General features: G+C 50.8%; 1 protein-coding gene across 1 annotated transcript in view; it reads right to left on the reverse strand.

Annotated features, from left to right (window-relative positions):
- Positions 1-17,513, reverse strand: part of PIK3C2G (phosphatidylinositol-4-phosphate 3-kinase catalytic subunit type 2 gamma) — a 326,465-nt gene that overhangs the window by 241,301 nt on the left and 67,651 nt on the right. The window contains exons 8-9 of the mRNA XM_063930092.1: positions 15,469-15,532; positions 588-713 (exon numbers count right to left, since the gene is read on the reverse strand). Of these exons, the coding sequence (XP_063786162.1) occupies positions 588-713; positions 15,469-15,532 (190 nt within the window). The remainder of the gene's footprint in view (positions 1-587; positions 714-15,468; positions 15,533-17,513) is intronic.

Genomic DNA, 17,513 nt, shown 5'->3' on the forward strand with positions numbered 1-17,513 from the left:
ATCACAGTAACAGGTAATGGTACAGAGCACACATCTGAGCCGGCTGGTGACATCACAGTAACAGGTAATGGTAGAGAACACACCTGAGCCGGCTGGTGACATCACAGTAATAGGTAATGGTAGAGAGCACACACCTGAGCCGGCTGGTGACATCACAGTAACAGGTAATGGTAGAGAGCACACACCTGAGCCGGCTGGTGACATCACAGTAACAGGTAATGGTAGAGAACACACCTGAGCCGGCTGGTGACATCACAGTAATAGGTAATGGTAGAGAGCACACACCTGAGCCGGCTGGTGACATCACAGTAACAGGTAATGGTAGAGAACACACCTGAGCCGGCTGGTGACATCACAGTAACAGGTAATGGTAGAGAGCACACACCTGAGCCGGCTGGTGACATCACAGTAACAGGTAATGGTAGAGAGCACACACCTGAGCCGGCTGGTGACATCACAGTAACAGGTAATGGTAGAGAACACACCTGAGCCGGCTGGTGACATCACAGTAATAGGTAATGGTAGAGAGCACACACCTGAGCCGGCTGGTGACATCACAGTAATAGGTAATGGTAGAGAGCACACACCTGAGCCGGCAGGTACATTGCAGCAGACAGCTTTTGGACGGCATTGGTGATTTCTTTTGTTTCCACTGACCGAAGAAGATAGCAGATTTCTTTGACAGATTCCAGCACATTGCCGACTCCTGCATGCTGACACGAGACACATGGAATTATACAAGCTGTACTGATATTATTATATGCGTAATCTCCTGTATATACCATATAGAATGTAACATGTCATCAGGAAGACAGGCTGCAATATCCAGAGATATATGAAGCATAGAAGTGAGTTGAGAAGAAGGTATTACACAATGATTTGAGAGCAACTGAGTGTAGGGGCAGATACTGTAGAAGGGTGACGGTGTCTCACCGGTGGACGCAGGGGGTGATAATGGGACGGTGGCGGGGTCTCACCGGTGGACGCAGGGGGTGATAGTGGGACGGTGGAGGCTCACTGCTGGATGCAGGGGGTGATAGTAGGACGGTGGAGGGTCACTGCTGGATACAGGGGGTGATAGTAGGACGGTGGAGGGTCACTGCTGGATGCAGGGGGTGATAGTAGGACGGTGGAGGGTCACTGCTGACGCAGGGGGTGATAGTAGGACGGTGGTGGGGTCTCACTGGTGGACGCAGGGGGTAATAGTAGGAAGGTGAAGGGTCACAGCTGGACGCAGGGGGTGATAGTAGGACGGTGAAGGGTCACTGCTGGACACAGGGGGTGATAGTAGGAGGGTGGAGGGTCACTGCTGGACACAGGGGGCGATAGTAGGACGGTGGAGGGTCACTGCTGGACACAGGGGGTGATAGTAGGACGGTGGAGGGTCACCGGTGGACGCAGGGGGTGATAGTGGGACGGTGGAGGGTCACTGCTGGATGCAGGGGGTGATAGTAGGACGGTGGAGGATCACTGGTGGACGCAGGGGGTGATAGTGGGACGGTGGAGGGTCACTGCTGGACGCAGGGGGTGATAGTAGGACGGTGGTGGGGTCTCACTGGTGAATGCAGGGGGTGATAGTAGGACGGTGGAGGGTCACTGGTGGACGCAGGGGGTGATAGTAGGACGGTGAAGGGTCACTGCTGGATGCAGGGGGTGATAGTAGGACGGTGGAGGATCACTGCTGGACACAGGGGGTGATAGTAGGACGGTGGAGGGTCACTGCTGATGCAGGGGGTGATAGTAGGACGGTGGAGGGTCACTGCTGATGCAGGGGGTGATAGTAGGACGGTGGTGGGGTCTCACTGGTGGACGCAAGGGGTAATAGTAGGACGGTGGAGGGTCACTGGTGAACGCAGGGGGTGATAGTGGAACGGTGGAGGGTCACTGGTGAATGCAGGGGGTGATAGTAGGAGGATGGAGGGTCACTGGTGGATGCAGGGGATGATAGTAGGACGGTGGAGGGTCACTGCTGGACACAGGGGGTGATAGGACAGTGGAGGGTCACTGCTGGACACGGGGTGATAGTAGGACGGTGGAGGGTCACTGCTGGACACAGGGGTGATAGTAGGATGGAGGAGGGTCATAGCTGGACACAGGGGGTGATAGTAGGACGGTGGAGGGTAATTGCTGGACACAGGGGGTGATAGTAGGACGGTGGAGGGTCACTGCTGGACACAGGGGGTGATAGTAGGACGGTGGAGGGTCACTGCTGGACGCAGGGGGTGATAGTAGGACAGTGGAGGGTCACTGCTGGACGCAGGGGGTGATAGTAAGACGGTGGAGGGTCATTGCTGGACACGGGGTGATAGTAGGATGGTGAAGGGTCACAGCTGGATACAGGGGGCGATAGTAGGACGGTGGAGGGTCACTGCTGGACACAGGGGGTGATAGTAGGACGGTGGAGGGTCACCGGTGGACGCAGGGGGTGATAGTGGGACGGTGGAGGGTCACTGCTGGACACAGGGGGCGATAGTAGGACGGTGGAGGGTCACTGCTGGACACAGGGGGCGATAGTAGGACGGTGGAGGGTCACTGCTGGACACAGGGGGTGATAGTAGGACGGTGGAGGGTCACCGGTGGACGCAGGGGGTGATAGTGGGACGGTGGAGGGTCACTGCTGGATTCAGGGGGTGATAGTAGGACGGTGGTGGGGTCTCACTGGTGGACGCAAGGGGTAATAGTAGGACGGTGGTGGGGTCTCACTGGTGGACGCAGGGGGTAATAGTAGGACGGTGGAGGGTCACCGGTGGACACAGGGGGTGAAAGTAGGAAGGTGGAGGGTCACCGGTGGACGCAGGGGGTGATAGTGGGACGGTGGAGGGTCACTGCTGGACACAGGGGGCGATAGTAGGACGGTGGAGGGTCACTGCTGGACACAGGGGGTCATAGTAGGAGGGTGGAGGGTCACTGCTGGACACAGGGGGCGATAGTAGGACGGTGGAGGGTCACTGCTGGACACAGGGGGTGATAGGACAGTGGAGGGTCACTGCTGGACACGGGGTGATAGTAGGACGGTGGAGGGTCACTGCTGGACACAGGGGTGATAGTAGGATGGAGGAGGGTCATAGCTGGACACAGGGGGTGATAGTAGGACGGTGGAGGGTAATTGCTGGACACAGGGGGTGATAGTAGGACGGTGGAGGGTCACTGCTGGACACAGGGGGTGTTAGTAGGACGGTGGAGGGTCACTGCTGGACGCAGGGGGTGATAGTAGGACAGTGGAGGGTCACTGCTGGACGCAGGGGGTGATAGTAAGACGGTGGAGGGTCATTGCTGGACACGGGGTGATAGTAGGATAGTGAAAGGTCACAGCTGGATACAGGGGGTGATAGTAGGATGGTGGAGGGTCACTGCTGGACACAGGGGGTGATAGTAGGACGGTGGAGGGTCACTGCTGGACGCAGGGGGTGATAGTAGGACAGTGGAGGGTCACTGCTGGACGCAGGGGGTGATAGTAAGACGGTGGAGGGTCACTGCTGGACGCAGGGGGTGATAGTAAGACGGTGGAGGGTCATTGCTGGACACGGGGTGATAGTAAGACGGTGGAGGGTCATTGCTGGACACGGGGTGATAGTAGGATGGTGAAAGGTCACAGCTGGATACAGGGGGTGATAGTAGGATGGTGGAGGGTCACTGCTGACGCATGGGGTGATAGTAGGACGGTGAAGAGTAACTGCTGGACGCAGGGGGTGATAGTAGAATGGTGGAGGGTCCCTTCTGACGCAGGGGGTGATAGTAGGACGGTGGAGGGTCACTGGTGGACACAGGGGGTGATAGTAGGACGGTGGAGGGTCACTGGTGGACGCATGGGTGATAGAAGGACGGTGGAGGGTCACTGGTGGACGCAGGGGGTGATAGTAGGACGGTGGAGGGTCACTGGTGGACACAGGGGTTATAGTAGGATGGTGAAGGGTCACAGCTGGATACAGGGGGTGATAGTAGGATGGTGGAGGGTCACTGCTGGACGCAGGGGGTGATAGTAGGACGGTGGAGGGTCACTGCTGACGCATGGGGTGATAGTAGGACGGTGAAGAGTAACTGCTGGACGCAGGGGGTGATAGTAGAATGGTGGAGGGTCCCTTCTGACGCAGGGGGTGATAGTAGGACGGTGGAGGGTCACTGGTGGACGCAGGGGGTGATAGTAGGACGGTGGAGGGTCACTGGTGGACGCAGGGGGTGATAGTAGGACGGTGGAGGGTCACTGGTGGATGCAGGAGGTGATAGTAGGACGGTGGAGGGTCACTAGTGGACGCAGGGGTGTTGTGCATGTAACAGCAGGGTCCCCAGCCGCACAGAGTATATCAGGAGAGGAGTGATGGGTCAGTGAGGACAGGGCTGCATGTGACAGGGGCAGTGACATGATGTGAGGGGGGGAATGGAAGCAGCAGGAAGTCACAGACTGAGAGTTATATAGTGGGAGGAGCAGGGTCCCCAGCAGCACAGAGTATATCAGGATATAGGTGAAGGAGCAGAGGCCTCGAGCAGATCAGAGACGGATGTCATCAGTTATAGGGGGTCATTCCGAGTTGTTCGCTCGGTAAAAATCTTCGCATCGCAGCGATTTTCCACTTAATGCGCATGCGCAATGTCCGCACTGCGACTGCGCCAAGTAAATTTGCTATGCACTTAGGAATTTTACTCACGGCTTTTTCATCGTTCTGGCGATCGTAATGTGATTGACAGGAAGTGGGTGTTACTGGGCGGAAACAGGCCGTTTTATGGGCGTGTGGGAAAAAACGCTACCGTTTCCGGAAAAAACGCAGGAGTGGCCGGAGAAACGGGGGAGTGTCTGGGCGAACGCTGGGTGTGTTTGTGACGTCAAACCAGGAACGACAAGCAGTGAAATGATCGCAGATGCCGAGTAAGGTTGAAGCCACTCAGAAACTGCTACGAGGTGTGTAATCGCAATATTGCGAATACATCGTTCGCAATTTTAAGATGCTAAGATTCACTCCCAGTAGGCGGCGGCTTAGCATGAGCAAATCTGCTAAAATCCACTTGCGAACGAACAACTCGGAATGACCCCCATAGGCCCTACACACTGGCCGATTTTCTGAAAGATATGAACGAGAACTCGTTCATATCTTTCAGTGTGGAGACTCCAGCGATGAACGATGCGCGGCCCCGCGCTCGTTCATCGCTGGTCTCCCGTCGGCTGTGCATGCAAGCCAATATGGACGATCTCGTCCATATTTGCCTGCACTTCAATGCAGCCGCGTGACGGGGGGAGTGAAGAAACTTCACTCCCCCCGTCACTGCCCCCCCGCTGCCGGGTCGCTCGTCGGCCGTATCCGCCGTCGGGCAGCTCGGCGGCGGGTCGGCCAGTGAGTAGGGCCCCTTACTCTGAAGTTGAAGTGATTTGATGTTAGAGCTCCAGGAGGACACAATGCTCTTCTCCTGCTCTTCCCTCTTACTGTATGATTACCATCACCTGTACTGTACCCTAATACTGACCCAGTGCTCATACCTATGTCATACCTCCCAACATGACCTCTCCAGGAGGACACAATGCTCTTCTCCTGCTCTTCCCTCTTACTGTATGATTACCATCACCTGTGCTGTACCCCAATACTGACCCAGTGCTCATACCTATGTCATACCTCCCAACATGACCTCTCCAGGAGGACACAATGCTCTTCTCCTGCTCTTCCCTCTTACTGTATGATTACCATCACCTGTACTGTACCCCAATACTGACCCAGTGCTCATACCTATGTCATACCTCCCAACATGACCTCTCCAGGAGGACACAATGCTCTTCTCCTGCTCTTCCCTCTTACTGTATGATTACCATCACCTGTACTGTACCCCAATACTGACTCAGTGCTCATACCTATGTCATACCTCCCAACATGACCTCTCCAGGAGGACACAATGCTCTTCTCCTGCTCTTCCCTCTTACTGTATGATTACCATCACCTGTGCTGTACCCTAATACTTACTGACCCAGTGCTCATACCTATGTCATACCTCTCAACATGACCTCTCCAGGAGGACACAATGCTCTGCTCCTGCACTTCCCTCTTACTGTATGATTACCATCACCTGTGCTGTACCCCAATACTGACCCAGTGCTCATACCTATGTCATACCTCCCAACATTACCTCTCCAGGAGGACACAATGCTCTGCTCCTGCACTTCCTTCTTACTGTATGATTACCATCACCTGTGCTCTACCCTAATACTGACCCAGTGCTCATACCTATGTCATACCTCCCAACATGACCTCTCCAGGAGGACACAATGCTCTCCTCCTGCTCTTCCCTCTTACTGTATGATTACCATCACCTGTGCTGTACCCTAATACTGACCCAGTGCTCATACCTATGTCATACCTCCCAACATGACCTCTCCAGGAGGACACAATGCTCTGCTCCTGCTCTTCCCTCTTACTGTATGATTACCATCACCTGTGCTGTACCCTAATACTGACCCAGTGCTCATACCTATGTCATACCTCCCAACATGACCCTCTCCAGGAGGACACAATGCTCTGCTCCTGCTCTTCCCTCTTACTGTATGATTACCATCACCTGTGCTGTACCCTAATACTGACCCAGTGCTCATACCTATGTCATACCTCCCAACATGACCTCTCCAGGAGGACACAATGCTCTGCTCCTGCTCTTCCCTCTTACTGTATGATTACCATCACCTGTGCTGTACCCTAATACTGACCCAGTGCTCATACCTATGTCATACCTCCCAACATGACCTCTCCAGGAGGACACAATGCTCTGCTCCTGCTCTTCCCTCTTACTGTATGATTATCATCACCTGTGCTGTACCCTAATACTGACCCAGTGCTCATACCTATGTCATACATCCCAACATGACCTCTCCAGGAGGACACAATGCTCTGCTCCTGCTATTCCCTCTTACTGTATGAATACCATCACCTGTGCTGTACCCCAATACTGACCCAGTGCTCATACCTATGTCATACCTCCCAACATGACCTCTCCAGGAGGACACAATGCTCTGCTCCTGCTCTTCCCTCTTACTGTATGATTACCATCACCTGTGCTGTACCCTAATACTGACCCAGTGCTCATACCTATGTCATACCTCTCAACATGACCCTCTCAGGGAGGACACAATGCTCTGCTCCTGCTCTTCCCTCTTACTGTATGATTACCATCACCTGTGCTGTACCCTAATACTGACCCAATGCTCATACCTATGTCATACCTCCCAACATGACCTCTCCAGGAGGACACAATGCTCTGCTCCTGCTATTCCCTCTTACTGTATGAATACCATCACCTGTGCTGTACCCCAATACTGACCCAGTGCTCATACCTATGTCATACCTCCCAACATGACCTCTCCAGGAGGACACAATGATTTGCTCCTGCTCTTCTCTCTTACTGTATGATTACCATCACCTGTGCTGTACCCCAATACTGACCCAGTGCTCATACTTATGTCATACCTCCCAACATGATCTCTCCAGGAGGACACAATGCTCTGCTCCTGCTATTCCCTCTTACTGTATGAATACCATCACCTGTGCTGTACCCCAATACTGACCCAGTGCTCATACCTATGTCATACCTCCCAACATGACCCTCTCCAGGAGGACACAATGCTCTGCTCCTGCTCTTCCCTCTTACTGTATGATTACCATCACCTGTGCTGTACCCTAATACTGACCCAGTGCTCATATCTATGTCATACCTCCCAACATGACCTCTCCAGGAGGACACAATGCTCTGCTCCTGCTCTTCCCTCTTACTGTATGATTACCATCACCTGTGCTGTACCCTAATACTGACCCAGTGCTCATACCTATGTCATTCCTCCCAACATGACCTCTCCAGGAGGACACAATGCTCTGCTCCTGCACTCCCTCTTACTGTATGATTACCATCACCTGTGCTGTACCCTAATACTGACCCAGTGCTCATACCTATGTCATACCACCCAACATGACCCTCTCCAGGAGGACACAATGCTCTGCTCCTGCTCTTCCCTCTTACTGTATGATTACCATCACCTGTGCTGTACCCTAATACTGACCCAGTGCTCATACCTATGTCATACCTCCCAACATGACCCTCTCCAGGACACAATGCTCTGCTCCTGCTCTTCCCTCTTACTGTATGATTACCATCACCTGTGCTGTACCCTAATACTGACCCAGTGCTCATACCTATGTCATACCTCCCAACATGACCTCTCCAGGAGGACACAATTCTCTGCTCCTGCTCTTCCCTCTTACTGTATGATTACCATCACCTGTGCTGTACCCTAATACTGACCCAGTGCTCATACCTATGTCATACCTTCCAACATGACCTCTCCAGGAGGACACAATGCTCTGCTCCTGCTCTTCCCTCTTACTGTATGATTACCATCACCTGTGCTGTACCCTAATACTGACCCAGTGCTCATACCCATGTCATACCTCCCAACATGACCCTCTCCAGGAGGACACAATGCTCTGCTCCTGCTCTTCCCTCTTACTGTATGATTACCACCACCTGTGCTGTACCCTAATACTGACCCAGTGCTCATACCTATGTCATACCTCCCAACATGACCTCTCCAGGAGGACACAATGCTCTGCTCCTGCTCTTCCCTCTTACTGTATGATTACCATCACCTGTGCTGTACCCTAATACTGACCCAGTGCTCATACCTATGTCATACCTCCCAACATGATCTCTCCAGGAGGACACAATGCTCTGCTCCTGCTCTTCCCTCTTACTATATGATTACCATCACCTGTGCTGTACCCTAATACTGACCCAGTGCTCATACCTATGTCATACCTCCCAACATGACCTCTCCAGGAGGACACAATGCTCTGCTCCTGCTATTCCCTCTTACTGTATGAATACCATCACCTGTGCTGTACCCCAATACTGACCCAGTGCTCATACCTATGTCATACCTCCCAACATGACCTCTCCAGGAGGACACAATGCTCTGCTCCTGCTCTTCCCTCTTACTGTATGATTACCATCACCTGTGCTGTACCCTAATACTGACCCAGTGCTCATACCTATGTCATACCTCCCAACATGACCTCTCCAGGAGGACACAATGATTTGCTCCTGCTCTTCTCTCTTACTGTATGATTACCATCACCTGTGCTGTACCCCAATACTGACCCAGTGCTCATACTTATGTCATACCTCCCAACATGATCTCTCCAGGAGGACACAATGCTCTGCTCCTGCTATTCCCTCTTACTGTATGAATACCATCACCTGTGCTGTACCCCAATACTGACCCAGTGCTCATACCTATGTCATACCTCCCAACATGACCCTCTCCAGGAGGACACAATGCTCTGCTCCTGCTCTTCCCTCTTACTGTATGATTACCATCACATGTGCAGTACCCTAATACTGACCCAGTGCTCATACCTATGTCATACCTCCCAACATGACCTCTCCAGGAGGACACAATGCTCTGCTCCTGCACTTCCCTCTTACTGTATGATTACCATCACCTGTGCTGTACCCTAATACTGACCCAGTGCTCACACCTATGTCATACCTCCCAACATGACCTCTCCAGGAGGACACAATGCTCTGCTCCTGCACTCCCCTCTTACTGTATGATTACCATCACCTGTGCTGTACCCTAATACTGACCCAGTGCTCATATCTATGTCATACCTCCCAACATGACCTCTCCAGGAGGACACAATGCTCTGCTCCTGCTCTTCCCTCTTACTGTATGATTACCATCACCTGTGCTGTACCCTAATACTGACCCAGTGCTCATACCTATGTCATTCCTCCCAACATGACCTCTCCAGGAGGACACAATGCTCTGCTCCTGCACTCCCTCTTACTGTATGATTACCATCACCTGTGCTGTACCCTAATACTGACCCAGTGCTCATACCTATGTCATACCACCCAACATGACCCTCTCCAGGAGGACACAATGCTCTGCTCCTGCTCTTCCCTCTTACTGTATGATTACCATCACCTGTGCTGTACCCTAATACTGACCCAGTGCTCATACCTATGTCATACCTCCCAACATCACCTCTCCAGGAGGACACAATGCTCTGCTCCTGCTCTTCCCTCTTACTGTATGATTACCATCACCTGTGCTGTACCCTAATACTGACCCAGTGCTGATATATATGTCATACCTCCCAACATGACCTCTCCAGGAGGGACACAATGCTCTGCTCCTGCTCTTCCCTCTTACTGTATGATTACCATCACCTGTGCTGTACCCTAATACTGACCCAGTGCTCATACCTATGTCATACCTCCCAACATGACCTCTCCAGGAGGACACAATGCTCTGCTCCTGCTCTTCCCTCTTACTGCACGATTACCATCACCTGTGCTGTACCCTAATACTGACTCAGTGCTCATACCTATGTCATACCTCCCAACATGACCTCTCCAGGAGGACACAATGCTCTGCTCCTGCTCTTCCCTTTTACTGTATGATTACCATCACCTGTGCTGTACCCTAATACTGACCCAGTGCTTATACCCATGTCATACCTCCCAACATGACCTCTCCAGGAGGACACAATGCTCTGCTCCTGCTCTTCCCTCTTACTGTATGATTACCATCACCTGTGCTGTACCCTAATACTGACCCAGTGCTCATACCTATGTCATACCTCCCAACATGACCTCTCCAGGAGGACACAATGCTCTGCTCCTGCACTTCCCTCTTACTGTATGATTACCATCACCTGTGCTGTACCCTAATACTGACCCAGTGCTCATACCTATGTCATACCTCCCAACATGACCTCTCCAGGAGTTACAGAATGCTCTGCTCCTGTTCTTCCCTCTTACTGTATGATTACCATCACCTGTGCTGTACCCTAACACTGACCCAGTGCTCATACCTATGTCATACCACCCAACATGACCTCTCCAGGAGGACACAATGCTCTGCTCCTGCTCTTCCCTCTTACTGTATGATTACCATCACCTGTGCTGTACCCTAATACTGACCCAGTGCTCATACCTATGTCATACCTCCCAACATGACCTCTCCAGGAGGACACAATGCTCTGCTCCTGCTCTTCCCTCTTACTGTATGATTACCATCACCTGTGCTGTACCCAATACTGACCCAGTGCTCATACCTATGTCATATCACCCAACATGACCCTCTCCACGAGGACACAATGCTCTGCTCCTGCTCTTCCCTCTTACTGTATGATTACCATCACCTGTGCTGTACCCTAATACTGACCCAGTGCTCATACCTATGTCATACCTCCCAACATGACCTCTCCAGGAGGACACAATGCTCTGCTCCTGCACTCCCCTCTTACTGTATGATTACCATCACCTGTGCTGTACCCTAATACTGACCCAGTGCTCATATCTATGTCATACCTCCCAACATGACCTCTCCAGGAGGACACAATGCTCTGCTCCTGCTCTTCCCTCTTACTGTATGATTACCATCACCTGTGCTGTACCCTAATACTGACCCAGTGCTCATACCTATGTCATTCCTCCCAACATGACCTCTCCAGGAGGACACAATGCTCTGCTCCTGCACTCCCTCTTACTGTATGATTACCATCACCTGTGCTGTACCCTAATACTGACCCAGTGCTCATACCTATGTCATACCTCCCAACATGACCCTCTCCAGGAGGACACAATGCTCTGCTCCTGCTCTTCCCTCTTACTGTATGATTACCATCACCTGTGCTGTACCCTAATACTGACCCAGTGCTCATACCTATGTCATACCTCCCAACATGACCTCTCCAGGAGGACACAATTCTCTGCTCCTGCTCTTCCCTCTTACTGTATGATTACCATCACCTGTGCTGTACCCCAATACTGACCCAGTGCTCATACCTATGTCATACCTTCCAACATGACCTCTCCAGGAGGACACAATGCTCTGCTCCTGCTCTTCCCTCTTACTGTATGATTACCATCACCTGTGCTGTACCCTAATACTGACCCAGTGCTCATACCCATGTCATACCTCCCAACATGACCCTCTCCAGGAGGACACAATGCTCTGCTCCTGCTCTTCCCTCTTACTGTATGATTACCATCACCTGTGCTGTACCCTAATACTGACCCAGTGCTCATACCTATGTCATACCTCCCAACATGATCTCTCCAGGAGGACACAATGCTCTGCTCCTGCTCTTCCCTCTTACTATATGATTACCATCACCTGTGCTGTACCCTAATACTGACCCAGTGCTCATACCTATGTCATACCTCCCAACATGCCCCTCTCCAGGAGGACACAATGCTCTGCTCCTGCTCTTCCCTCTTACTGTATGATTACCATCACCTATGCTGTACCCTAATACTGACCCAGTCTTCATACCTATGTCATACCTCCCAACATGACCCTCTCCAGGAGGACACAATGCTCTGCTCCTGCTCTTCCCTCTTACTGTATGATTACCATCACCTGTGCTGTACCCCAATACTGACCCAGTGCTCATACCTATGTCATACCTCCCAACATGACCCTCTCCAGGAGGACACAATGCTCTGCTCCTGCTCTTCCCTCTTACTGTATGATTACCATCACCTGTGCTGTACCCCAATACTGACCCAGTGCTCATACCTATGTCATACCTCCCAACATGACCTCTCCAGGAGGACACAATGCTCTGCTCCTGCTCTTCCCTCTTACTGTATGATTACCATCACCTGTGCTGTACCCTAATACTGACCCAGTGCTCATACCTATGTCATACCTCCCAACATGACCCTCTCCAGGAGGACACAATGCTCTGCTCCTGCTCTTCCCTCTTACTGTATGATTACCATCACCTGTGCTGTACCCTAATACTGACCCAGTGCTCATACCTATGTCATACCTCCCAACATCACCTCTCCAGGAGGACACAATGCTCTGCTCCTGCTCTTCCCTCTTACTGTATGATTACCATCACCTGTGCTATACCCTAATACTGACCCAGTGCTGATATATATGTCATACCTCCCAACATGACCTCTCCAGGAGGGACACAATGCTCTGCTCCTGCTCTTCCCTCTTACTGTATGATTACCATCACCTGTGCTGTACCCTAATACTGACCCAGTGCTCATACCTATGTCATACCTCCCAACATGACCTCTCCAGGAGGACACAATGCTCTGCTCCTGCTCTTCCCTCTTACTGTACGATTACCATCACCTGTGCTGTACCCTAATACTGACTCAGTGCTCATACCTATGTCATACCTCCCAACATGACCTCTCCAGGAGGGACACAACGCTCTGCTCCTGCTCTTCCCTCTTACTGTATGATTACCATCACCTGTGCTGTACCCTAATACTGACCCAGTGCTCATACCTATGTCATACCTCCCAACATGACCCTCTCCAGGAGGACACAATGCTCTGCTCCTGCTCTTCCCTTTTACTGTATGATTACCATCACCTGTGCTGTACCCTAATACTGACCCAGTGCTTATACCCATGTCATACCTCCCAACATGACCTCTCCAGGAGGACACAATGCTCTGCTCCTGCTCTTCCCTCTTACTGTATGATTACCATCACCTGTGCTGTACCCTAATACTGACCCAGTGCTCATACCTATGTCATACCTCCCAACATGACCTCTCCAGGAGGACACAATGCTCTGCTCCTGCTCTTCCCTCTTACTGTATGATTACCATCACCTGTGCTGTACCCCAATACTGACCCAGTGCTCATACCTATGTCATACCTCCCAACATGACCTCTCCAGGAGTTACAGAATGCTCTGCTCCTGTTCTTCCCTCTTACTGTATGATTACCATCACCTGTGCTGTACCCTAACACTGACCCAGTGCTCATACCTATGTCATACCTCCCAACATGACCTCTCCAGGAGGACACAATGCTCTGCTCCTGCACTTCCCTCTTACTGTATGATTACCATCACCTGTGCTGTTCCCTAATACTGACCCAGTGCTCATACCTATGTCATACCACCCAACATGACCTCTCCAGGAGGACACAATGCTCTGCTCCTGCTCTTCCCTCTTACTGTATGATTACCATCACCTGTGCTGTACCCTAATACTGACCCAGTGCTCATACCTATGTCATACCTCCCAACATGACCTCTCCAGGAGGACACAATGCTCTGCTCCTGCTCTTCCCTCTTACTGTATGATTACCATCACCTGTGCTGTACCCAATACTGACCCAGTGCTCATACCTATGTCATATCACCCAACATGACCCTCTCCAGGAGGACACAATGCTCTGCTCCTGCTCTTCCCTCTTACTGTATGATTACCATCAACTGTGCTGTACCCTAATACTGACCCAGTGCTCATACCTATGTGATACCTCCCAACATGACCTCTCCAGGAGGACACAATGCTCTGCTCCTGCACTTCCCTCTTACTGTATGATTACCATCACCTGTGCTGTACCCTAATACTGACCCAGTGCTCATACCTATGTCATACCTCCCAACATGACCTCTACAGGTGGACACAATGCTCTGCTCCTGCTCTTCCCTCTTACTGTATGATTACCATCACCTGTGCTGTACCCTAATACTGACCCAGTGCTCATACCTATGTCATACCTACCAACATGGCCTCTCCAGGACATAATGCTCTGCTCCTGCACTTCCCTCTTACTGTATGATTACCATCACCTGTGCTGTACCCTAATACTGACCCAGTGCTCATACCTATGTCATATCTCCCAACATGACCTCTCCAGGAGGACAGAATGCTCTGCTCCTGCTCTCCCTCTTACTGTATGATTACCATCACCTGTGCTGTACCCTAATACTGACCCAGTGCTCATACCTATGTCATACCTCCCAACATGACCCTCTCCAGGAGGACACAATGCTCTGCTCCTGCACTTCCCTCTTACTGTATGATTACCATCACCTGTGCTGTATCCTAATACTGACCCAGTGCTCATACCTATGTCATACCTCCCAACATGACCTCTCCAGGAGGACACAATGCTCTGCTCCTGCACTTCCCTCTTACTGTATGATTACCATCACCTGTGCTGTACCCTAATACTGACCCAGTGCTCATACCTATGTCATGTCTCCCAACATGACCTCTCCAGGAGGACACAATGCTCTGCTCCTGCTCTTCCCTGTTACTGTATGATTACCATCACCTGTGCTGTACCCTAATACTGACCCAGTGCTCATACCTATGTCATATCTCCCAACATGACCTCTCCAGGAGGACACAATGCTCTGCTCCTGCTCTTCCCTCTTACTGTATGATTACCATCACCTGTGCTGTACCCTAATACTGACCCAGTGCTCATACCTATGTCATATCTCCCAACATGACCTCTCCAGGAGGACACAATGCTCTGCTCCTGCTCTTCCCTCTTACTGTATGATTACCATCACCTGTGCTGAAACACTTTTCTTATCCAGTAAGGTGTTCAGCACAGGTGCCGGCAATGATGAATAAGGGCAGTGGGTGAGTGTAGCTGCTGGTGATTAACCATATTACTAGGCACATGTTCCTCTATATTGCAGAGCTTTACCTGGTTCTGGAGAAAATGTCGGACTTGATCTTCATAGAACGATACGGCACTAAATAGACTTTTTCTGAAAGTGAAAGTGAGAACTTAATTAATCTCTGATTTTGTAATGAGCTAGAACACAAAGACACGCATTCCCTATACAGTGCTTACTGCAGTCACATAAAGGAGATAATGGGGAGACGTAAAAGGTGATAATTACGGTTTCCGCGTCCCACACCTGACCTCGCTCTCCATCATCTTATGGGGACGTCAGATGTTGTGGGTTTTATACAAAATGGTTTCTGGATATAAGAAGATGCAGAGCTTAAACAAGAAGCGCCAGTGACACAGGGGGGTATCGTCTGTAGGGGCGTCTATTGTTACAGAGAAAGCAGACGTGTTATAATGGTGGCAGTGACGTTCAGTGTAGGATGTCATGGCACGCGCTGCGCTCACACTGATGCCGAGGGATTAAGAGAAGAACCCAAATGTAATCTTCAACATATGTGTATTGGCATGCAGCATACTTACCTACTGTGTGTGTGTGTGTGTGTGTGTGTGTGTGTGTGTGTGTGTGTGTGTGTGTGTGTATATATATATATATATATATATATATATATATATATATATATATATAGCAGGAAGGCGGCTCTCGCAGCGTCTGATAAATAATGACACGGACCCCAATTTGCAGATCAACGTTTCAATCTTATTAGAAGATTTTGGTCAGGATATATTTGCCATACCATCCTTTTAACCAGGACACTCATGAGTTACACAGGTTCTGTAGCTGCTGAAAACCAGGTGTACTGCAGGTTTGATGTCAGCCAGCCACAGAACCTGTGTAATTCATGTGTCCTGGTATAACGGATAGTATGGTAAGCCGACTGTGTGTATGGATATAGTTTGATACTACTTAAGCTATACTATAACCATACTTGCCTACCTGACCCTCTCCATGAGGGAGAAAATGCTCTGTTCCTGGACTCTCCTGGTAATGTATGATTGCCATCACCTGTGGTGAAACACCTTTCTTATCAATTACCCAGCTCACCACAATTACCAGGAAAGTCCGGGAACAGAGCATTTTCTCCCTCATGGAGAGGGTCAGGTAGGCAAGTATGACTATAGCATAGGTTCTCAAACTCGGTCTTCATTACCCCCACACAGTGCATGTTTTGCAGGTACCCGGCAGGTGCACAGGTGTATTAATTACTCACTGACACGTTTTAAAAGGTCCACAGGTGGAGCTAATTATTTCACTTGTGATTCTGTGAGGAGACCTGGAAAGCATGCACTGTGTGGGGTCCTGAGGACCAAGTTTGAGAACCTGTGGACTATAGCAATATACAAGCTTGCCTGTCCATACTGTGTTTGGTCTGGATAAAACATGGACAAGCAAAAGACAATGTTTAAAAATTAAAAATTAAAAAAACCCAGCCACCTAAATCAGATGTTCTGTTCTCCTCTACAGTCCTCATGTACCACCAACAGGTCATGTTTTCTGGATCTCTTTAATTGTACACAGGTGACCTCATCTATATGGCTGGGTCAGTAATTATCCCACCTAATAACCTTTGGCTTACACCATAGCAAGTAAGCAGAGTTCTGTAGTGTACAGCCACACAATACTCTATATCATATCATATCATATCATCATCCTATATATCACTCCCCTATTCAGATACCAGACACCCGGAGGAGAAATAAAAAATGGTCCCCCGTCGGGACAGTAGCACAGGTGAGGGGACAAAGGAGAAAGTAATTGGCCAGTATTCCTGCCACGTCCCACCACTTCTCTCCAGCCTGTTTCCGCAACTCCAGCTCCACAGTGTCTCTCCAGCCAGCCCCCTGCTGTCTCTCCAGCCCAGATCCCCTGCTGTCTCTCCAACCAGCCTCCCTTCTGTCTCTCCAGCCCAGATCCCCTGCTGTCTCTCCAGCCCAGATCCCCTGCTGTCTCTCCAGCCAGATACCCTTCTGTCTCTCCAGCCCAGATCCCCTGCTGTCTCTCCAACCAGCCTCCCTTCTGTCTCTTCAGCCAGATACCCTGCTGTCTCTTCAGCCCA

The sequence above is a fragment of the Pseudophryne corroboree genome, chromosome 6, assembly GCF_028390025.1.
Source record: "Pseudophryne corroboree isolate aPseCor3 chromosome 6, aPseCor3.hap2, whole genome shotgun sequence".
Lineage (NCBI taxonomy): Eukaryota > Metazoa > Chordata > Amphibia > Anura > Myobatrachidae > Pseudophryne > Pseudophryne corroboree.